The 25,571-nt window shown below is 38.3% G+C and overlaps 1 protein-coding gene across 6 annotated transcripts in view; it reads right to left on the bottom strand.

Moving 5' to 3' along the window:
- NBEA (neurobeachin) overlaps window positions 1-25,571 on the bottom strand; it is a 1,002,985-nt gene that overhangs the window by 913,093 nt on the left and 64,321 nt on the right. For all 6 annotated transcript variants that reach the window (XM_036298874.1, XM_036298876.1, XM_036298877.1 and 3 more), the window contains exons 2-5: window positions 9,081-9,312; window positions 5,611-5,711; window positions 5,274-5,369; window positions 1,307-1,428 (exon numbers count right to left, since the gene is read on the bottom strand). In XM_036298874.1, coding sequence (XP_036154767.1) covers window positions 1,307-1,428; window positions 5,274-5,369; window positions 5,611-5,711; window positions 9,081-9,312 — 551 coding nt within the window. The remainder of the gene's footprint in view (window positions 1-1,306; window positions 1,429-5,273; window positions 5,370-5,610; window positions 5,712-9,080; window positions 9,313-25,571) is intronic.

Here is a 25,571-nt window from a genome sequence, read left to right as displayed (position 1 = left end):
ATGGGGAATAAAGAGGGACATCTATAATACTTTCAACAATAAAGATAAATGTTTTTTAAAAACTTATAAATTTTTTAAAAATGTCAGTCAACTTTAAAAAATAATGTAGGTAATCAAGCAATGGAATACACTTTAATTTTTATTATTTTTAAGTATAATATATAATCTTTTTTAAAGTAAATATTTTATATTTAATGTTCACATTATTACAGATGTCCTCCAATTTCCACTCTTTGCCCACCTTCATCCAGTACTCCCCCTCCCCTGCCCCTCTGGCTATGTGACTATGAAATATAGTTATTTTCTTCTAGAGGGGTAATTCTTCCTAGCTATAAATTCAACCCCCATATAAAAATTTATATATGTTTTGAAAATGACAGTATTATTGAAATAAATAAATGTTCTCCTAAAATGACCATTCTGAAGTTCAACCCAATTTATGTTTGGAAATTCAGATATTTGTTTAAATTTTTGTAATAGAGATTACAAGCTATTAATAAACCACATTTTCACACTCGCATTTCAGAGCCAGTCATTGCAGAAAAAGCAATTTAAATATTATTCTTTCATTAAAACCTATGTGATAGGTACTACTAATATCTTCATTTTACAGTTGAAGACACCAAAGCAAAGGATAAAGTAAGTAATGAAGACAGGACTGAAACTCAGGCAGTCTTATTTCAGAACACTGACTGTATTAAATGAGTTAATATTTGTAAGCAATTAGAATACCTACTATGTAGTAAGGCAATCAATGAAAGTTTCATAGTATTTCTGTGCATTACTGGTAAACTAAAATTACCAAGCTCTCAGTCCTGTCAGGTCAATCCATCATTGGGTTGAGCAACTCATTCTGTTACTTATCTACCAAATAATTATTCTTAACTAATTATAATTTCTTACAGGGTTGTTATTAATATTTTAAAACATATCCTGATTATGATCACGGAACAAAATAAGTAAAAAGGCAAAGTGAATGAAATCAAGTAGGAGTTTTGGTTTTGTTCCCTCTCCTTGATCAGAAACCAACATCTTCACTAAGAAACCCACAATTGATCTATATTGGTACGACAGTACAGAGAAAGTCTGCAACCCTTGACTCTTAAATGTAATGGAGTGTGTGGGGGGAAACTGTAAATGGAAAAAAATATGGAGACAACAGCAAAAGTTTTTTAAATATATAATTAATTGACTTAATTGTGTCTATCATTTTAACATATACTTTAATATATTAATGTTAAATTTACTATATTTACAAAATTGAAATACTTAAGTCAAATGTACTGAAATTAAATATCTTACTTACCAATAAAGATAAGGTTTATCCTTATCAACATTAATGTTATTTAATGGATCCATACGAAACCAAGTGTTCAGGGTAAAGCCATTCTGATAAGGCCACTTTGCAATAGGAGGCAATGCAATTGCCTACAGGGCAATGAAAAAAGATACAAAAGTGTTAGTTAAAGAAAATGTGACAGCAACCACAGTCAGATATGAATTTTACAGATAAAAAAATAGTGGAGGAATAAATATCAGAAAATCATGATAAATATAAAAATGTTAAACAGTATCTTATAAAAATAATCTATGAATATTATTTGTTGGCTACAGAAGCATTGCATTTTCTAATAGTAGCTGAATGAAGTTTCATCTCCAGGTTACATAATAAGTTTCAGACTCCAAGAAGTTCTCCTCCAGTTTCACCAATATATAGACCCTTATTAATATGCCTCAGAATTTTCAGTTTTCTGTGGTATCTGTTAGGTTTTCAGTAATATTTCATTTGATTAAAGGAGGTTGATTGAAACTTTGAATCCAAAAACAACTCTGTGAGAGAATGTTAATGGGATCAATATTGAAGAAATGTAAGTATTACGAGGTAATTAATGCTCATAATATTGAAACAAAAGAAGGAAAATCATAAGATTTATTATTAAGAAACCTCACCAATAAAATTTATGACTGAAAAGGACAAAGACTCACTCATTAAGTAGGAAAGGGATCATATAGTATTCCGTTGATAATAGTAATTTTAAAAATCTAGCCATTCTAAGGAAAATTGAGAAAGTGGTTGATTACTTGAATTGATGTGAACAAACATCTGAGTGGATTTACTTATCTTCCTATGAGATATCCAAATTCCTATCACCTAAAAGATAATTATCCATTATGCTTTTATGACTGATCTGTTCCCCCAATCAGATCCTTCATATTGCTGAGTGGATAATGACCTTTTTCTCAAATATAAGATAGCTTTGATATTAAAAATCTTCTGCATATAGAATAAAGCTTAAATTTCTTCAGGTTATACAAGATCTTCAAACACCCAAGGCTCCAAAAAACCCTTTCAATCTTATTCATTTCTACTATCTTATTCCATATTCCAAAGTATACCTAAATATGACAGCTGCTCCACCTGTTCTGTTACAACTCCCCTTTTTGTATATAATACCCCTTCTGTCCAAAAGACTTCTTCCAGCAAAATTACAAGCATCCCTCAACACTAGGATTATCTGTGAAGCTTTCCTGGACTTCACCCTAGCTTGGCTGCTTTTTCATTGTTTTCTCATAGCACTTAGTAAGTAAATCTACAGTAGCTTACTATTAACTAGATGTTTTTACATCTGTCTACCCATTAGAGTTCCTTAAGAGTAAGGAATATAATTTAGACTCCCAGCATGTGACATAAGACATAGAAAACATTCATTATATGATCAATGGAAAAATCTCAATGTACCAAAGATTTATAAGTGCTTGTTTTAAAAATAAAGATAAAACAGAAACACACACAAATACATACATAGATACACAAAAAATCCTATATAATAAAAGCCTAATATGCTAAGTGTCTGGTTGACCGGTCCGCCTTTCAACCAATCAAAGCATAATATGCTACTGATATGCTAAGGTCGCTCAACTACTCACTATGATGTGCACTGACCACCAGGGGGCAGGTGCTCCAACCATTAGGTTAGCTTGCTGCTGGGGTCCAGCCGATCGGGACTGAGTGAGACAGGCCAGACATGCTCTGGAGCCCTCCCGCAGTCCCTCCCCAGCTGGCCAACCTCCCGTGTCTCTCCCCAGACCCAATGGTGCACCAGTGGGTCCCTCAGCCTGGCCTGTACCCTCTCACAATCTGGGACCCCTCAGGGGATGTCAGAGAGCCTGTTTTGGCCTGATCCCACAGGTCAGGCCGAGCGACCACACTGGTGCACAAATTCGTGCACCGGGCTTCTAGTTTCAAATAAAGAACCAAACCCAGAGCCCAGCTGGCGTGGCTCAGTTGTTGAACATCAACCCGTGAACCAGGACATCACAATTCAATTCCTGGTCAGGGCACATTCCCAGGTTGTGGACTCGACCCCCAGTGGGGGTGTACAGGAGGCAGCCAATCAATGATTCACTCTCATCATTGATGTTTCTGTCTCTTTCTCCCTCTCTTTTCCTCTCTGAAATCAATAATCTATAGCATTTCCATTTACTAGCCAAAAGTCATATATATTATTATATGGATAAATTTAACAAAAGACTTTTAAGACTTGTATGCTGAAAACTACAAAATGCTGAAAAGTCAAAGAAACCTAATAAAAGGGGAGATATACTGTGTTTATGAGCTGGAAGACTGAAGAGTGCTAAGAGATCTATTATCTTCAAATTGTTCTATAGTTTTAACCATCAAAATCACAGCAGGCTTTTTATAAAATCTGGTAAATTTACTCACAATGTATATGAAAATGCAAATAATATAGAATAGCCAAATTTATATTTAAAATAAAGAACAAATTTGCAGTACTTATACTTCCTGATTTCAAGAACTACTATATAGCTACAACAATAAAGATAATGTGATATTGGCATAAGGATAGCTATATAGGAAAAAGGAACAAAATGGGGAGTTCATATAGTTTTTGAGAAAAATGCCATGGTAAGCAAATGTGAAAAGAACTGTTTGTTCAACAAATAGTTAAGGAAATACTTCAATATTAATATATAACACAAATAAAACTTAATCTCCAACCTTCCCTCCCTCACACAATGTTTTTAAAATTAGCACAAAAGTGATCCTAAGTCTAAATGTAAGAGCTAAAACAACACAGTCTTAGTAGAAAAAATAAGAGAAAAAAATGTCGTGATCTTATTTTCTGTTATTACAAAAGCATATGCCATAAAAAATTTTAATTAAACAAAATTAAAATCTTGAATACTATAAAAAATGTTATGAAATTAAAAAGACATGCCACAGGTTAAGAGAAACTATTTGACATATACATATCTGACAAATTAACTATACCCCAAATATACATTAGAAGCTTACCCTTAAGATAGGAAAACCAATTTTTTAAAATAAACAGAATATTTTAACACAAGTAGAACAAAAGAAGACATAAGACTGGCTAATCAATGCATGAAAAAATGCTCAATATCATTAGCCATGAGAACAATACATAATTAAAACTACAAAAAAAAAAAAACTGCAATGAGGTGCACCACTAACATAATCAATGAAATGACTCAAATTAAAAAGACGACAATGATCAGGATGCATATCTACCAGGACTCTCATATATTCCTAGTGGAAATGCAAAATTTTCAACTATAAAAAGCAATGTGCCTGATTCTCATGAAATGAAACACACACTTACACACACACACACACACACACACACACACACACACACAAAACCAAAACACAAAAAACAGTAATTATGCTCTTATGCATTTACTCAAGAGATAGGAAAGCATTCCCACAAACCTATGTTCAAATGCTCGTTGTTATTTTATTTATAATAGCCAAAAACTGAAAACCCAAATGCCCTTCAACTAGTGAATATATAAATAAGCTATGGTACATGCATAAAATGTAAAACTACTCAGAATAAAAAGGAAATTAATAAACTACTGGTAAGCTACAACAAGAATGATCTCAAAAACATATGGTAAGTGAAAGAAGATTGACATAAAGACTATAAAATGTGTGATTTTAATTATATGAAATTCTAAAAAAGGCAAAGTTAAACAACCACAAAAATAAATAGGAGGTTATAAGAAACAGGGGCTGGGAAGAGAGTACTGACTTCAAACATAAACACGGGTATTTGGAGAGTAATGGAAATGTTCTAAATTATTATTGTGGTGGTGATTACCAAACGATTCAAAATTAACAAACTACACTTTTTAAATTAGTGAATTTTACTGTATGTAAATCATGCCTTAATAGAGCTGACTTAAAAATATGTAAATGAAAATAAACATGTGTATTTTAAACTTACCGCAGCACTACAACCAGGGAAATTGAAAAAAGTATCAGGACCATGTCTTTGTGGCATCTGATTAAGAACTGATAATAATTTTACTGCATGTCTTGGCTGAGGAAACAAGAAAAATAAAGGCATTGTACAAATTTAGTAAAAATACCTAATACATCACATTACCCACTGAATTATTTTTCTAACTAGAGAGAAAATTAATTTTAAATCATTTATGTAATTCTTTAAGAGGAAGAATTTCCATTATAAATTCAAGTCCATAACTCTCTAAAGACAAATTATTGAACATTAAATATTAATGTACCGATATTGGATACTTTTCACTCTGACTACAGCTTACCCAGATTCCACTTTCTCCTCGAAGCATGCTGAACAAAAGCTTCAACTCCTTGACAGTGATGCTGTAGCTGGCAAGAACCCCCAACATATCAACTAGAAGATCTTCAAAGGAAAATAAAGTTATTCTGAACTCTAGTCATGAGCTTCCATCTGTCAAGATAATATACTTTTTAAAAGAACAGAAGTTATCAAGTGTCATTTATATATATATATATATATATATATATATATATATATATATATATATATAACATACATCCTCATGAATAGTCATTCTAATTAATTTTAAGTCATCAGGAAAACAAAAAATTATATGTAAATTTTAGAATTTTCCCGCATCAAGTATACCATTCTAATTAAGTTTTCTTAGTAAATACATAAAATAGACTTTTATAAGTTCCCAGAATACACACACAAACCTGCTGTTTGCAGGGAAAGGTAGGCAAAAATATTCAAAAGTACACTGACTTAACTTTTTAAACTGGTTATTTCAAATGAAAAAGTGATAGCTCACAATGTTTTCTTTTAGAAAATGTTTTTGAAATATTCCTTGGCACATTAACAACAAGTTTGAGTACTTCACTCCTTGCTTGGCATTATTCCAACTGATATACATGTATTAACTTCACAAATCCTCACAACAAGCCAAGAGGTAAGTACCACTATCCCCTTCTAAAAATCAGGAATGTGAAGCACAGATAACTTAATCACATTTCCTGCAATACACTCTATTTAGTAAGTGGTAAAATGAGGATTCAAATGTAGGTAGTATGGTTTCAGAGACCTCACTTTCTCAATCAACAGTCCCTGAAAAGAAGTATCCTTTAAAGGCACTACTAGTCATAGCCATTATGTCAATGTGTTTATGTGCACGTAAGAGACATACTAGCTCACCAAATAATAAAAAACACATACATTTAATCCCTTGTCCCTAATTACTTTCCTTTCTCTAGACTGTGAGTCACACCTCTATCAATTGTTTTTTTGCAAATTACGCATCTAAATATTTTTACTTCATTTTCTTGATTTCTAACATACTTCCTAAGAATTAAAGATACTATACAAGTTGATTAAAATCAATATACATATACATTCTAAAAAATTAATCATCAATTTTAAAAGATTAGGTTAGGATAAGTTGAAATAATTAGTTATTGACATATAATATAGGTTATCCAATACCACAGGTTAATAACCAGAATTTGAAACTTTAAAAATATTTATGATTTCAAAATAGAAATTTAACTGGTCGTTTTCATCAATAAATAATTGACTAATTTTCACTTAATGCCACAATAAGTAAGCAACCCCTATGATAAAATTGTGAGTGAATATGCCATTTTTGAGAGAAATCTTTTAAGAAAATAAAATGTTTCATCATTCAAGTAACAAAAATGTTAATAGTTACTACATATTAGTCAGAGGATATGTTCCTAAGAAAGAATTCTGGATAAAAATTAAGCATCTTACACCTCTAAGTTAATATAAAGCAGTTTTTAAGTCAGCTTCAATCTTCATAGATTTCTTAAAAGTTCACTACAAACACTTTTTTGAAATATGTAATTTCCCTTTCTCTCATCTCCTATGTATGCCATAAAAAGTGATCTATTAAGTTTGTATTCAATTATATAATTACTAAAATTTCTTATTTATAGTACATATCACAAAGTAGTTCAGTTTAATTATATAACCAGTATTCTTTTCTGTACAAGATTTTTAAGGGAGAAAAAAATACCAAAACTATGAAATTCTCCTATCAATTTACTCCACCTTCTAGTGATATCTTCACATTATTAAATAAAATGTATGTCTTTGAACTTATGCTACAAAGTATTCAGAGTTAAAATTTAGTAGGTTTTTGGTGGTTACTGATACTTCATTAGTATATTGCCTAAATTTTAATTTCTCTACTGAAAAGTAAGGTGCAGAGGTATTTTCCTCACACTTATTCAATGCTTAATACAACAAAAAGTGAAATTTGTTATCATATTATTATTTAAAGCAAAGACTATAAGAATTAGGAGGCTTTATATAACAGAAATTTGTGAAAATATGAATTTTCTGTGGTACTATCACACTTACTATCACCTTACATCTGAATGCTCATCAATTACCTGCCTGTAACCACTATGTATGTAAATGTGGCACATTTTGAAACATGCACTCTGTAAAGTGGTAGACACTTTATTATTTACCAAGAAAAAAAAATTAACAGATTAAATCCAGATAAAGTATTCAAAGATCACACAATCTTCAATAAAACATGTACATATAACTTTATAAAAATAAGTTTCTTTAAACGATGCTAGAATTTACACAAATGGTACATCTACATTAAAAAGGTGTTTTGTTAGAATCTAATTTTTCTTCAAATGAATCATTAGTAAATAATATAAAGAATACTAAATTATTCTAAATAAGTAGATACCACCATGAAAGCAATTAAAAATGATTTTAATATATTCTTTAAGAAAGACGAAAATTTTAAAATACTGTTTAAATTTAAAAAGCATTCATCTTTAACCTATTCTTCATTCCACTCTATTTTGATTAATGTTTTGCCTTACTAGTATTAATTAAAGCATAAATCAAAATAGCATAGTGAATTCTCTAGTGTCTGAACTACTTTTAAGGATCAGATATGATATTGTGGAATCACACTGTCACTTTTAGAATTATAAAACTCCTTTCATGTCAGAAAAAACTTATGCTCAAGGTTCATGGCTTCAGAGAATCAAAACTTCAAACTCTACATTTATTTTTTGAGAATGACTGTTACTCTGGGACTAACTTTTCAACTATTTATATTTCAGTGCATCTAACCCAAAGGGGAATGAACTGGCAGGGAGGTAAAGAACTTGTGGTGAAGAATAAAGACTTCAAAATTATTATTTAAAATAACACAATAAAAGTACAATAATTAATATTTTATCTTGAAATTTCATGCTAATTTTATATTCTATTCCTCAATATATCTGTTTATTTTCTACAAGTATTTCTTCAAAAATTGCCTAGTAAAATGAATACCTCCAAAAAACAAGTTTATCCTAAAATTTTTAGTTCCTCCTGTCATAGTTCCATATATGTCAAATTAAAGAGCACAGAGTTCCAAGAATTTGATAAAGTGCCCATTATACAGAAATATAATACGTATTGTATCTTTTTATTATGTAAAAGTTTAATTAAATACTACATAGAAACTACTGCTTAGTTTTCTGGTAGATTTCATAGCATTTATTCATATTATTTAGATTTTCTAAAACCTGGAAAAGCAAAATTAGTAATTATGTTTGTCTAATACGGAAGTCATCCTACATTTGCCAGATTTTCCCTTAATATAAAAGGCAAATTTTCCATACATTTCTATGTATCTATTTTAAATCAAGGTAGCTTCAACATATTTATATTACCTATAGAATATAAATCTCTACAAACATTTAAACTATATTTTCCTGTCAGATAACCTCATACCTGCTATCATGTCATCTACAGCACTCATTTTCAGCAATACTTGTTCAATTAGCCCAACTTCCGTGCTAGTCTGTAAATTCCGAACACTTTTTCGTAAAATGGCTGTAAACATGCTCCATATTTCCGCTTGACATGTTACATCACAGTGCTCCAAAAGCTCTGTCATGCACGTTATACTATCAGCATCCTGGATAATAAAATTCATCTCCAAGTCAAATTCTCCACCAACCAGCTGAAAGAAGAAAAAAAGACACAATAACTAATAAGGTGGATGGTTATTTATAACAATAAAATAAAATAATACCAAACATTCAACTAGCAAGAAAGCATAGCTACTCTAAAAACTGTCATTGTTTAATCTAAAACTAATTTGATAAAAATTTCTAAACTACAGATAAGTGAACACAGTTGCTTTGTAAGAATTAAATTTGCAATGAGAAATATAAATTTTTTAATGGAAAAAGGTGATTTCAAATCTAGAATAACAGAGCAAAATAGAGACTATGACTCCTGGGTGGGATTCAGGAAAAATTCCTACAAAAAATGGGTTTGGCTCTTAAAAGTGATAATAATTAAAAGACAAAATTTAAGTATAAATTTTAAGAAATAAAATGTAAATGCTGAAATGAAATACTCAATGTTAAAAAGTCTGAAAGAGAAATACCTATCTTATAATACTTTAAAAAGTTGAAAGTTGATCTAACGGCAACCTATTTGACATGTGGCATTATGCTAAATTAGTCATAAGTATTACTGTACCTCCCAAATGCTACTTCAAGTATAGTGATAGACAAATACATCCTATCTAATAAAAGAGAAAGATGGTAATTGGCGTACGACCGCTACCCTTCCCATTGGCTAATCAGGGCAATATGCAAATTAACTGTCAGCCAAGATGGCGGCCGGTAGCCAGGCAGCTTGAAACTAACATGAGGCTTGCTTGCTTCAGTGACAGAGGACTCCAACGTTCCCTGCCTGCCGCTGCAGGCCTCTGAGCTGCAAGCAACTATGTAACAAACATAGAAGCTAAACAAAACCCCAGAAACCTGCCTGGCTTCAGCCAGCCAGATCGCAACATTGTAAGCAAAGGCCAGAAACCTACTTTCAGCAGCGGAGGCCTAAGAGCTGGAGCCAAGCCTCAAAGCTAAAGCTGGCCCAGAATAAAAAAATAAAAAAAGGAGCGGTTGGGAGCTTCAGTCACCCCCAGCCTGAAAACAGCCCTCAGCCCCTCACCCAGACAGGCCAGGCACCCCAGTGGGGACCCGCACCCTGAAGGGTGTGTGACCAGCTGCAAACAGCCATCATCCCCTCACCCAGGCTGGCCAGGCACCCCAGTGGGAACCCCCACCCTGAAGGATGTGTGACCAGCTGCAAACATCCATCAGCCCCTCACCCAGGCTGGCCAGGCACCCCAGTGGGGACCCCCACCCTGATCCAGGACACCCTTCAGGGCAAACGAGCCGGCACCCACCCATTCACCAGGCCTCTACCCTATATAGTAAAAGGGTAATATGCCTCCCAGCACCGGGATCAGCAGAGATGCGAGGCCTCCTGGCACCGGGATCAGCGTGACAGGGGGCAGCGCCCAAACCCCCTGATCACCCTGCGGCTCTGTGTGTGACAGGGTGCGGCGCCCCAACGCCCCCCCCCCCACACACGGGCCCTGCTCTGTGTGTGACAGGGTAGAGCCATAACCTCCCCATCGGCCCTGCCCTGAGTGTGAGAGTGGCGGCACCCCAACCCCCTGATCGGCCCTGCTCTGTGGGTGATAGAGGGCGGCGCCCCAACTCCCTAATGGGCCCTGCTCTGTGCGTGACAGGGGGCTGTGCCCCAACCCCCTGATTGGCCCTGCTCTGTGCGTGACAGGGTACAGAGCCCCAACCCCCCTGATGGGCCCTGCTCTGTGAGTGACAGGGGGAAATGCCCCAACCCCCTGTTTGGCCCTGCTCTGTGCATGACAGGGGGTGGTGCCGCAACCTCCCCATCTACCCTGCCTTGAGTGTGACAGGGGATGGTGCCCCAACCCCCCAATTGGCCCTACCCTGAGCGTGACTGAAGGTGGAATCACAACCTCCCGATCGCCCTGCTCTGTGTATAACAGGGGGAGGCGCCCCAACTCCCCAATCGGCCCTGCTCTGAGCCCGACCAGGGGCTGCACCTAGGGATTGGGCCTGCCCTCTGCCACCCGGGAGCAGGCCTAAGCCAGCAGGTCGTTATCTCCCGAGGGGTCCCAGACTGCGAGAGGGCACAGGCCGGGCTGAGGGACCCCCTCCCCCCCGAGTGCACATATTTTTGTGCACCGGGCCTCTAGTATATAATAAAAGACATACAAGAATGATGCTCATTCTCAATTGAATCAATCACATAAATTCCTATATTCCATTTTAAGTACCATTCTTAAAGAACACTGACAAACTGGATATCATTTTTATCAATAGAATGGGAAATTTAGGAAGATAATAATAGTCATATATGGATTGCAATATGGCAGCAGAGTAGGTGGACCTTTTTTGCACTTCCTTCCAGAGTCAGACTGGATATAAAACTAAATTGGGGAACATTCACCTGGCATTACCAATTGAGGATTGAAGAGGAGACATTTAACAAGGAAGGGCAGAAACCATCTGGAGACTGAAAGGAAAGGCAAGGGTCAAAAGAGGGCTGGCCCAGCTCCCAAGGGCAATAGGCTGAGAATGAGGGGTTCCCCTCAGAGGATCAGGCCCGGACCTTAGGCTGGACACCCCTACCCAGAGCACCAGAGCTGAGAACAGTGGCCCACGTAATATTCAGCTATGAAAGGCTTGGAGCTTATGGCCTGTCGGAGATAAAGCCACATTTAAAAAAAAAAAAAAAATCTCAGAGCACAGGATTTTCATATTTAGCCACTCAACTGAGGCTTTGGTGGAAGGAGGATGCTTTGGACTGGAGTTAACTGAGGAGAGACTGGGGTAGGAAGCACTGGGGTAGTAGACATGGAACAGTGGCAGCTGGGAGACCTGTGATCTAATGTCTCCCCCGACCAATACCGCATCAGTTCATTTTTCCTAAGAGACACAGGCCCCTCCCAGCAGCCAAAGCCAGGGAAGAAGGCAAATACCCTGCCCTCAGGATACAGCTCACCCCACCTTTCTTGCCACACCCTGCATCTGGACCCTGCAGAGGAGGCAGCAACAGGGACCAAACCTATGGGCCTACAGTAGACAGTCTCAGCGGGTGTCAGTGCCTGGATTTGGGGTGTGGCAATCCCCATCATGGGAAACCCAGAGGTCTCATGCTACTAATTCAGCCAAAAGCCCTTTCAGAAACAGCCTTTTCAGTGAGTAAGACTGACAGTTGACCCGCAGCTGGAGGAGGGCAGAGGTGGAGCCCAAGGAGCCTTGGGATGTTTACTGACCCATGCCTGGGCCCCTTGCTGCTAACAAGTTGGACCTAAAGTGCAGACTGGCCCCTGCTGTGTGCAGCCAAGCCCTCTGGAGACAGACACAAACTATCGCTTGAAGCTTGGAACAGGTTGCTGAGAGCCAAAGATGGACAGCTTCTGATAGTGGCAACCCACAAAGTACCTCCTAGGAGTACCAGAAACAACAGATAAAACAGACAGCCTCAGTCAACATTAGAGCAGAATTCAAAGAGAGCTCCCAGGGGGCACTGAACTCTACTGAGAGGAATGCTACTTCACTTTTTCTCTCTCTCTTTTTTTTAAATTATTTTCCTTATTTTTTCTCCTTTACTGCTTTGTTATTTCTTTCATGCCTTATTTTTCTTTCCTTTTCTTACTCTATTACTTTTTCTTCTTTCTCCACCTTTCTCTTGTTTTCCCTTTCTTATTTTTTGTCTTTTTTCTTATCTTTTTCCTTTTCATAATTTTTCCTCTTTTCTTTTATACCGTTTTCCTTTTCCTATTCTTTGTTCTTATTTTTTCTCTCCCTTCTTTCCTTTCATATTCCTTTTTCTTCCCCTTTTCTGTTCTCATATTTCTTTTTTTTTATTATTCTGGTTCACCTTTTTCTTTTCTAAATCTCTTCTATTTGTGATTGTGTTTCTTGTTGCTGTAAGGGTCTTCTGTATGTTTTTGTTTGTTTCTTATTTTGTTTTGTTTTGTTAGCATTGGCACAACTGCTCATACAACCTGGTCAGAGTTGAGACTCACAGGCAGCCAGACTGAGAGAAGATACACCCATGAACAGGACAAACAACAACAATCAAGACCCACTTACAACAGGAGAGCTCAAATAATCTACACAAGGGACATTCCTAGAGTATCCAACTCAGGGGATCAAAGAGACCGCATCATCAGGTACCACAGAACATAAGGCAACCCCATGAAGACTGGGAGGCATAGCAGTTCAACCTAATACGTAGAAACAAATACAAAGGGAAAGAAAAATGGGGGATAAAGAAACAAACACCAAATTAAAGAAAAGGAGGAATCTCCTGAAAAACAGCTAAATTAAATGGTGACAAGCAAATTAGCAGATATAGAGTTTCAAAGTAAAGGTTATAAAGATGCTTAAGAAATTTGGTCAGAATAACAAGGAACATAGTGGTAACTACAACAGCATGAAAAGAAAATAGAAACAATGAACAAGAAGCAGTTGGAAATGAAAAATAGCATATCTAACAACAAGAATAAACTGAAAGAAATCAAAAGCAGATTGAATGAAGGAGAGGGCCGAATTTGGAAGACAAGGTAGAAAACAAATACCCAATTAGAACAAAAAGAAAAAAGAATAAACAGGAGGATAGTTTAAGGGAACTATGAGACAACATGAAGGGTAACAATAACCACATGACAGTGAAAGGAGTTAAAGCAAAATTAGGTAAACAGGGTATAAGGGGTGGAAGAAGGAGGAATCCTGGAGCTAGATGAAACCACAAAATGATTTTCAGAAAAACAGGATGGATAGCAGGAAAACAGGATGTTTTGAAATGAAGAGGTTTTTCTTGCAAGTGCAAAGTAAAATGCTGCAAAAAGGCCAGAACCAATCAGAGAGTGGCATAGAAAGACAAAGAGCAGGCCTTTAGCAGATATAAGGGGAAGAGCAGAATGCTTCAGTGGCAAACTATTTGAATCCCCTCCCCGAGTGGGGAGACTATGTTTGTTTGCAATAAATCCCTGCCTTGTTTGAACTCCTCTGGTCCTCAGCTTCATTCTTTGATTCCGTGAGACACGATCCTGGGAAGAATTCCTGCTTGCCTATTCCGGTATCAATAAGGTTACCAGGGGGAGCAAGGAACAGACAGCCTGATTAAAGGAAACAGAAAACTTCCCTAACCTGCTAATGGAAAAAGTCACCCAAGTACAGGAAGCACATAGAGTCCCAATCAAGATGAACCCAAAGAGACCCACACCAAGACACATCATAATTAAAATGGCAAAAGTTAAAAACAAAGAGGGAATCTTAAAAGATAGAAAAAAACAATGACCTACAAGGGAGTCCCATGAGGCTGTCAGCTGACTTCTCAACAGAAACACTTCAGGCCAGAAGGGATTGGCATGAAGTATTCAAAGTAATGAAAACCAAGGACCCGAACCCAAGACTCTATTCTATCCAGCAAGGCTGTCATTTAAAATTGATGTTGAAAGAAAGAGCTTCTCAGACAAAAACAACAAAAAAAGGCTAAAAGAGTACATTAACACCAAACAAGCATTGCAAAAAATGTTAAAGGCAATGCTTTAAGAAGAAGAAATCAATAGAGAGGAATATAGACATAAGAAGAAAAAGGGCAATACATATGGACCAGTCAATAAAAACTTAAATGTAAATGAACTAAATGATCCAATCAAAATACATAAGGTACCTGAATAAGTAAGAAAACACGAACCATACATATTCTAAAAGAAACCAACCTCAGAACAGAAGATTCACACAGAATAAAAGTGAAAGGATGGAAAAAAATATTATATGCAAATGCAAAGAGAATAAAAGCTGGGGTAGCAATAGTCATATCTGACAAAATACACTTTAAAACAAAGACAATAACACAAGACAAAGAAGATCACTACATAATACTAAAGGAATCATTCCAACAAGAAAATATAACCCTTATAAACATATACACACAGGAACAACTAAACATTAAAAAACTCTTGGAAGACTTTAAGTGAGAGATCGATAGCAATACAGTAGTACTAGGGGACTTTAATACCCACTAACATCACTAGATAGATATTCCAGACCAAAACTCAACAATGAAACAGCGATCTTAAAAGACACACTGGATCAGATAGATTTAACTGATGTTTATAGAACATTTCATCCTAAAATGGCAGAATATACATCCTTCCCAAAAGCACATGGGTCATTCTCAAAGATAGACTACATGTTAGGACTCAAAATAAGTCTTGAGAAATTCAAGAAGACTGAAACTATATCAATCATAAATTCTCAAATCACAATGGCATGAAACTAGAAATCAACTAGAGTAAAAAAAAAAAAAAAACAACTCAAAAACATTCAAATACATGGAGGCAATATAGGAAGTTATTAAACAACTAGAGGCCCGATGCATGAAAATTTGTGCAAGAGTGGGCCTTCCTTCCCCTGGCTGCTGGCACCGTTTCCCTTTTGCACCCAGGACCTGGGCTTCCATCCTTCATCCGCTGGCAGGCACCCAGGACCCAGACTGGCTTTCCTGAGGCCGGCCGCAGGCACCCGGGACCTGGGCTGGCTTCCCTCTGGCCCTGGCTTCATCAGGAAGGATGACTGGAATGACATCCGGAAGATGTCCAGTCTAATTAGCATATTACCCTTTTATTATTATAGACAAATGGATTACCAATGAGATCAAGAAAGATATAAAAAACTTCCTGGAAACAAACGAAAATGAACATACAACAAACCAAAACCGAAAGGACACAGAGAAAGCAGTCATGAGAGGAAAGTTCATAGCACTACAAGAAACAAGAAAAAGCTCAAATACAAAATCTAACCTAACTACTAAAAGAACTAAAAAGAGAACAACAGGGAAAGAGCTGAATAAGCAGAAGGGAGGAAATAATAAAGATCAGAGAGGAAATAAATGACATAGAGACTAAAAAAATAGTACAAAAGATCAATGAAACCAAGAGTTGGTTTTATGAAAACACAAACAACATTGATATACTTTTAGCCAGACTTACCAAGAAACAAAGAGTATCCAAATAAATAAAATCAGAAATGAAAGAGGCAAAGCAACAACTAGTATCACAGAAATACAAAGGTGTTATAATAATGTTATGGTAATAAGGAAACCTCTCTAATGTATGGAAATAATTATTGTATGAAGTAATTAATATGTAAAATGTTTGCTGTGTGAAGACCCCAATACTCTGTAACTTCCAAAATGTGGTGAATGCCCCACTATCTTGACGTGAATGCCCTAAGCCCTTAAAGCATAAACACCCTGCTCCTAGCAAAATGCACACCGTCTGGTCCACACTGATAAGACACAAGTTGTTAACCACTGACTATATAAGCACCAGATTTTTCTTCAGTCCACGTCTCCTGCCTGATGAGAGGAGGACTCCACACCGCTCCGTGAGACAAGCCCCTGATTGACTGCTCTGCTGTGTGAACCTGAACCAACTGCGGCCGCCTGTCTGTCTCCATCTTCATCGTCCATCTTTCGGTGTGCGTCACCGGATGGCCTTTGCTGGAGCCTAGGACCCACTAGTAATAGGTAAATAAACCTTGTGTGATTACATACTAATTCTGTCTTATATATTCATGTGTTCCAGTTCGGCTCAGCTATCTAAAGACATTGAAGTACCAGGGGATAGGCTGTTATTGCTGACTCCTGGTCACCTGCATTTGTCCCACTAAGTCTACCCGTGGTTGGCAAACTGCGGCTCGCGAGCCACATGCGGCTCTTTGGCCCCTTGAGTGTGGCCCTTCCAAAGCCTTAGGAGTACCCTAATTAAGTTAATAACAATGGACCTACCTATATAGTTTAAGTTTAAAAAATTTGGCTCTCAAAAGAAATTTCAATCATTGTACTGTTGACATTTGGCTCTGTTGACTGAGTTTGCTGACCACTGGCTCAGATAATAAATTAATTGGGACAAAAGGAGTATAAGAAATTACTTGGAACAACTGTAAGCCAACAACCTGGACACAACGGCCAAATTCCAAGAAACATACAATCTTTCAAAACTGAAACAGGAAGAATCAGAAAACCTGAATAGGCCAGTAACAGCTAATGAAATTAAAGCAGTGGTCAAAAAACTGCCAGCAAACAAAAGTCCTGGATCAGATTGCTTCCCAGGCAAATTTTACCAAACTTTCAAAGAATTAACAACTATTCACGTCAAACTATTCCAAACATTTAAAGAGGACGGAAGGCTTTCAAGCTTTTTTTATGAGGCCAGCATGATCCGAATGCCAACACCAGATAAAGACACTGCAAAGAAAGAAAATTATACACCAATATCTTTGATGAACACAGATGTTAAAATCCTCAACAAAATATTAGCAAATTAGATCCAGCAATACATTAAAAAGATCACACACACCATGACCAAGTGGGATTTATGCCTGGGATGCAAGGTTGGTTAAACATTTGTAAATCAATAAACATAAAATAACACGTAAACAAAATAAAGGATACAAATCACATAATCACATCAATAGATATAGAAAAAGCATTAAAAAAATGTAGTGCTCATTTATGATAAAAACGCTCAAAAAAGTGGGAACAGAGGGATCATACTTCAACATAATAAGGGTCATACACCTCCAGTCAATATCATACTGAATGAGGAAAAACTAAAAGCACTTTCCTTAAGATCAGGAACAAGACTGGGATGGCCTCTTTCACCACTCTTATTCAGCATAGTATTGGAAGTCCTAGCCGCAGCAATCAGACAAGAAGAAATGAAAATCATCTAAATTGGAAATAAAACGTAACATTTTAAATAGAAAACACTAAAACTCCACCGAAACAACTATTAGGTTTAATAAATAAATTTGGCAAGATAGCATGATACAAAATTAACATCCAGAAATCAATGATGTTTTTACATATCAACTAGAGGCCCAGTGCACAAAAATTTGTGCACTCAGGGGGGAGGGGAGGTCCCTCAGCCTGGCCTGTGCCCTCTCGCAGTCTGGGACCCCTCGGGAGATAGCAACCTGCTGGCTTAGGCCTGCTCCCGGGTGGAAGAGGGCAGGCCCAATCCCTAGGTGCAGCCCCTGGTCGGGCTCAGAGCAGGGCCTATTGGGGAGTTGGGGCGCCGCTCCCTGTCATGCACAGAGCAGGGCGGATTGGGGGGTTGTGATGCCACCCTCAGTCAAGCTCAGGGTAGGGCCGATTGGGGGGGTGGGGCATGCACAGAGCAGGGCCAATCAGGGGGTTGGGGTGCTGCCCCCTGTCACACACAGAGCAGGGCCCATCAGGGGATTGGGGAGCTCCCAACTGTCACGCAGAGAGCAGGGCCAATCAGGGGATTGGGGCGCTGCCCCCTGTCACTCACAGAGCAGGGCCCATCAGGGGGGTTGGGGCTCCGTACCCAGTCACACACAGAGCAGGGCCAATCAGGGGGTTGGGGCGCTGCCCCCTGTCACGCACATAGCAGGGCCCATCAGGGGATTGGGGAGCTCACCCCTGTCACACACAGAGCAGGGCCGATCAGAGGGTTGAGGAGCTCCCCCCTGTCACTCACAGAGTAGGGCCGATAGGGGAGTTGGGGCACCACCCCCGTCACACACAGAGCAGGGTGGATCAGGGGATTGGGGTGCCACACCCTGTCACACTCAGGGCAGGGCCGATGGGAAGGTTATGGCTCTACCCTGTCACACACAGAGCAGGGCCTGTGGGGGGGGCGGTTGGGGCGCCGCCCTCTATCATCCACAGAGCAGGGACGATCAGGGGGTTCGGGCGCCACCACTGTCACACTCAGGGCACGGCCGATGGGGAGGTTATGGCTCTACCCCGTCACACACAGAGCAGGGCCCGTGGAGGGGGGACATTGGGGTGATGCACCCTGTCACACACAGAGCAGGGCCGATCAGGGGGTTGGGGCGCCACACCCTGTCACACACAGAGCCGCAGGGCGATCAGGGGGTTGGGGAGCTCCCCCCTATCAGGCACAGCGCAGGGCTGATCAGGGGGTTGGGGTGCCTTCCCCTGTCCCGAAAAGAGCAGGGCAGATAGGGAGGTTGTGGCCCTGCCCCCTGTCACACACAGAGCCGCAGGGCGATCATGGAGTTTGGGCGATGCCCCCTGTCACGCTGATCCCGGTGCCGGGAGGCCTCGCGGCTCCGCTGATCCCAGTGCTGGGAGGCATATTACCCTTTTACTATACAGCATAGAGGCCTGGTGCACGGGTGGGGGCCAGCTGGTTTGCCCTGAAGGGTGTCCTGGATCAGGGTGGGGGTCCCACTGGGGTGCCTGGCCAGCCTGGGTGAGGGGATGATGGCTGTTTGCAGCTGGTCACACACCCTTCAGGTTGGGGGTCCCCACTGGGGTGCCTGGCCAGTCTGAGTGAGGGGCTGAGGGCTGTTTTCAGGCTGGCGGGTTACTGAAGCTCCCAACCGCTCCTTTTTTTCGTGGTTTTTTTTTTTTTTTTATTATGGGCCAGCTTTAGCTCTGAGGCTTGGCTCCAGCTCTTAGGCATCAGCTGCTGAAAGCAGGTATCTGGTTTGTTTGGGTTCTATAATCGAAACACTGTTTCAACTCCAGCTCTGAGATCCCGGCTGACTGAAAGCAGGTTTCTGGGGTTTTGTTTAGCTTCTATATTTGTAACAATGTTTCAAACTGAAAGCTCAGAGGCCGGCAGCGCCAGGCGGGGAACGTTGGAGTCCTCCATCACTGAAGCAAACAAGCCTCATGTTCACTTCAAGCTGCCTGGCTGCTGGCCGCCATCTTGGCTGGAAGTTAATTTGCATATTGCCCTGATTAGCCAATGGGAAGGGTAGCGGACGTACGGCTAATTACCATCTTTCTCTTTTATTAGATAGGATAATGAACTCTCAGAAAGAGGGAAAAAAAAAGATAATAATCCCATTTATCATTGCAACAACAAAATAGGATCCCTAGGAATAAGCCTAACAAGGAGGTAAAAAAAACCTATTCTCAGAAAACTATAGTATATTGAAAAAGAGAATAGAAAAAGATACAAACAAGTGGAAGCCTATACCGTGTTCATGAATTGGATGCATTAGCATCAAAGCAATCTACAGATTCAACAAAATGCCTATTAAAATACCAAGAGCATATTTCATAGATCTAGAACAAACATTCCAAAAATTTACATGGAACCGAAAAATTGCCTCAGCACTCCTGAGAAAGAAGAACAAAGTTGGCAGGATCACAATATTGGATATCAAACTATACTCCAAAGCCACTGTAATCAAAACAGCCTGGTACTGGTACAAGAACAGGCATATATATCAATGGAACAGAACAGAGACCCTCAAAATTGACCTAAGCTAATACGGTCAATTACTATTTAACAAAGGAGGTAAGAGCACACAATGGATTAAAGATAATCTCTGAAATAAATGGTATTGGGAAAAGTGGACAAATACATGAAAAAAAATGAAACTAAATCACCGACTTAAATCATACACAAGAATAAACTCAAAATTGATAAAGGACTTAAATGTAAGTTGCAAAACCATAAAAACAATAAAAAAGAAAACATAGGCAGTAAAATATCACACATCTCATGTAGCATTATTTTCACTGAACATCTCCTAGGTCAGCGGTTCTCAACTGTAGGTCAAACGACCCTTTCACAGGGGTCGCCTAAGACCATCGGAAAACACATATATAATTACATATTGTTTTTGTGATTAGTCACTATGCTTTAATTATGTTCAATATGTAACAATGAAAATACATCCTGCATATCAGATATTTATATTACGATTCATAATAGTAGCAAAATTACAGTTATGAAGTAGCAACGAAAATAATTTTATGGCTGAGAGTCACCACAACATGAGGAACTATATTAAAGGGTCACGGCATTAGGAAGGTAGAGAACCACTGTCCTAGGCCAAGGGAAACACTGGAAATATAAACAAATGGGACTACATCAAACTAAAACGCTTCTGCACAGAAAAAAAAATCAACAAAATATAAAGGAAACCTACTGTATGAGAGAACATATTCAACAATAATACATCGGATAAGGGGCTCATTTTCAAAATATACAAAGAACACATCCAACTCAACAAAAGGAAGACAATCTAATTTGAAAAAAGGACAAAGGGCCTGAATAGACACGTCTCCAAAAAAGACAAACGAACGACCACTAGTCATATGAAAAAATGCTCCATGTCACTAATCATCTAAAAGATACAAATCAAAACGACAATGAGGTACCATCTCACACATGTCAGAATGGCTACCATCAGCAAATCAACAAACGACATGTGCTGGTGAGGAGGTGGAGAAAAGGGAACCCTAGTACACTACTGTTGGGAATGCAGCCTGGTGCAGCCACTGTGGAAAACAGTATGGAGGTTCCTAAAACAATTAAAAATGGAACTGCCATTTGACACAGCAATACCACTTCGGGGAACATATCCTAAAACTTCCAAAACACCAATCAGAAAAAATATATGCACTCCTACATTCATAGCAGCGTTCTTTACAATAGCTAACATCTGGAAAAGGTTCCAAATGCCCATCACTAGATGAGTGGATAAAAACAGCTGCAGAACAGACGGAGTTCTTACCCTTTGGGATAGCATGGATGGTCCTGGAAACTATTATGCTAAGTGAAATAAGCCAATTAGAGAAATACAAATATCACATGATCTCACTTATATGTGGAATTTAATAAACAAAATAAACTGACAAAATAGGACAAGAGGTATGGATGTTTGGAACAGAATAACAGATCTCAGTGGGGAGGTGGAGGGAGGGATAGGAAGAGAAAAAAAAAAGATCAAATATATATATATAAATATAAATATAAATATAAATATATATATATATATATATATATATATATATATATATATGCATAACCCATAAATACAGACAGTAGTGTGTGGAAGGCCTAGGGTGGGGCAGGGGTTAGTTGGGGGGGGGGGGCAAAAAGGAGGAAAATGGGCGACACAGATGTAATACTAACAACAATTAAAAAAATAATAGCCATATACAAAATGCCTAACAGTCTTGAAGTTATTCATTCATCCATTCATATACCAAATATTTTATTTATTAAAGATTGGGACTAAATATTCTAGGAACTAGGAGTATATCTGTGGACAAGAAAAAGCCCATGCACAAATAGTGCTAAATTCCAAGAATCAAGATGTATATATGTATATAGTATGTATACTATACCTAATTCCAAAAAAGTTTGTGGTTGGCTTACATGTCACATAAAGCATAAAAGAAGATATAAATTCTGAGTAGTTGACAAAGAGGAAGCAATGGAGAATTAAAATGAGGGACAGATAGAAACTGGAAATGAAATTCAAAAAGTAGAATTAATTTTCCATCAAGAAAGAAAGGTAGAACCCCAGAACACTGCCACCCAGAGGCTGAGCCACAAACTGACTCTTTGCTAAACACAAAATAAGGCAGTCTGGGAAACAAATATGGCCTGCTTTAAAATAAGGACTGTGGTTTACAACACAGAGGAACAGTGTATCACAGGGAAATTCAACACGCTCCTGAATACCTGGAAGGACTAAGGCGAGCCAGACTGACGAGTAGAACCGAAGGACCTTCACTATTGCATTTTTTTTTCTTTTTTCACCTTTTAACTAAGAAACCAATTTTTTTTTCTTCTTTTTCCATCACCTGATCTTACCCTTTTAATTACTACATTCTTATTTTTAACCAGTATTATTACTGCTACCATTTAACCATTTTTTAAAGTGTCATTTTATTTTCTCTTTATTTTATTTTGGGATTAGTGTTCTCCATTCTATTTTCATCGTTCCTTTAGCATCAATTTTCCCTACCTCAATTTTACCTCTATTCTAAAACCCTCTCCCACACTTTTCCCCTTTTGTTGTCCTGTTTCTCTTACCCTATTCCTGCTTTAGATTTTCCCTATTCCATCTGTTTACCTCCTGTCAAAATTTCACCCTACTTATATATCCTATTTCCACTCCACTGCTCTAAATCTTTATACACATACCTCTTATCTTTCTTCACTATCCAAATTTTTTTTTCTTCTTTTATCTTTCTATTGTTTTGTTGCTGTTTGCTTGATTGTTGAGTATATTGTTTTTTTGTTGTTGTTGCTTGTTTTTTGTGTGTGTCTGTGTGTGTGTGTGTGTATGTTTTAGGACTGGTTGTGAGGCTGTTTTTCTTTTTCTTTTTTTCTGCTGGTTTTCCCCTCCCTCCACCCATCCCCCCTAGTTATTTTTGTGCTTCTGTTTTCCCTTGCCTCTCTTGATATTATTGGTTGTTTCTAGTTTGCATTCATCTCCAGGGAGCTGTTGCTGGAATTTGTTGGGATTAGTGGCGGTTCTATAGGAGTTTTCTCCTCATATAAATAGTCTCTTCCCCTCTTCCACTTCATTCTCTCTTTGCACTCCTTTCTTTTCTTTTCTTTCCTTTTCTTTCCTTTTCTTTTCTTCCTTTTCTTTTCTCTCTTTTATTTTCCCTCCTCCTTTTTCCCAATTTCATTTTTGCACTCCTTCTTTTGGTCCCTACTTTTCTTTTCTTTTTTCTCTTTTATCTTTCTCTTCTTTCTTCCTTATCCCCTAATTCTCTTAACTCGGGTGGTCACCTTTATTTGGGGTTATTAATATCACGAATATATTTGTGTTTAGTGACTGGTACATGGTGCCTTGTTGTGCTGTATTCTGTGCCTTTAAATCAACGCAGCAGATACAAGCAACAGCAGCCTCCTGAGCACCACACCCGCTGTCTGAGGAACAGCAGCTGTACGTGAAACCTCCCACCACCAGTCAGAAGAGCCACCACAGCTGTGAACAGCACCCACAAGAGAACCTGCGGCCAACTGAGGAACAGCTGCTACCGCAACAGCCCGAAGAGCAACCACAGCCCAAGGAGTCACTGCCACCCAGGCAGCAGCCACTGAACGACTCAACGTCTAGATATGTCAGTGAGATCAAACATGGGTAGACAAAGAAACCCCCAAAGGAAAGAAAGAGGACTCGCCATAAAAAAAGCTAAGTGATACAGAGGCATGCAACATGACAGAAAAAGAATTCAGAATAAGGGTCCTAGAGTGCATAAAGCGGACGGAGGAAAAAATCAATAACATATGCAAGAAGCTAGAAGAAACAGATGAAAAAATCAACAACTTCAGTAAGACCCAAGAAGAAATGAAGAGTGATATAGCTGCAATAAAAAACACCATTGAAAGTATCAACAGTAGACTACGAGAAGCGGAGGACCGAATTAGTGAATTAGAAGACAAGGAAGCAAAACACACCCAAACTGTACTGCAATTGGAGAAAAAAATTAAAAGACAGGAGGAGAGCCTAAGGGAGCTATGGGACAACATGAAACGAAACAACATACGAATAATAGGGGTGCCAGAACAACAGAAAGATGAACAAGAATTAGAAAACCTACTCAAAGAAATAATATCAGAAAACTTCCCTGAGGTGGGGAAGAAAAAAGTCACACAAGCCCAGAGAGTCCCAAACAAGGTGAACCCGAAAAGACCAACATCAAGACACATCATAATTACCATGGCAAATGTTCAGGACAAAGAGAGAATCTTATAGGCTGCAAGAGAGAGACGGAAAGTTACATACAAGGGATCTCCCATTATATTATCAAATGATTTCTCAACTGAAACACATCAGGCCAGAAAAGAATGGACGGAAATTTACAAAGTGATGCAAAGCAAAGGACTGAATCCAAGAATACTCTATCCAGCAAGGCTATCATTCAAAATTGAAGGGGAAATAAGAAGCTGCACAGACAAAAAAAGGCTAAGGGAGTTTATCACCACCAAGCCAGCAATGCAAGAAATGCTAAAGGCACTGGTGTAAAAAGAAGAAATAAAAAGCTCAGAAAGAAAAAAGCCACACAAAAAAAGAAATGGCTACAAACAAGTACCTTTCAATAATAACTTTAAACGTAAACGGACTAAATGCTCCAACCAAAAGGAATCGAGTGGCTGAATGGATAAAAAAAAACATGACACACATTTGCTGTCTACAGGAGACCCACCTTAGAAGAAGGGACTCACACAGACTGAAAGTGAAGGGATGGAAAAATATCTTTCAGGAAAATGGAAAGGAAAAGAAAGCTGGGGTAGCAATACTTATATAGGACAAAATAGACCTCAAAGTGAAGGCCATAACAAGAGATAAGGAAGGCCACTTCATAATATTAAAGGGATCAATACAACAAGAAGATATAACTCTGGTAAACATATATGCACCCAAAGCAGGAGCACCCAAATTCATACAAAAACTCCTGGAAGATATCAAAGGAGAGTTCGGAAACAATACAATCATAGTAGGGGACTTTAATACACCACTGACATCACTGGATAAGTCCTCTAGACAAACAATCAGCAAAGAAACAGCAATCCTAAATGACTCACTAGAT

Source organism: Myotis myotis, unplaced genomic scaffold, assembly GCF_014108235.1.
Source record: "Myotis myotis isolate mMyoMyo1 unplaced genomic scaffold, mMyoMyo1.p scaffold_m19_p_3, whole genome shotgun sequence".
Taxonomy (NCBI): Eukaryota; Metazoa; Chordata; class Mammalia; order Chiroptera; family Vespertilionidae; genus Myotis; species Myotis myotis.
Note: the sequence above shows the minus strand (reverse complement) of the source record. Positions and strands in the feature narration are given on the sequence as shown.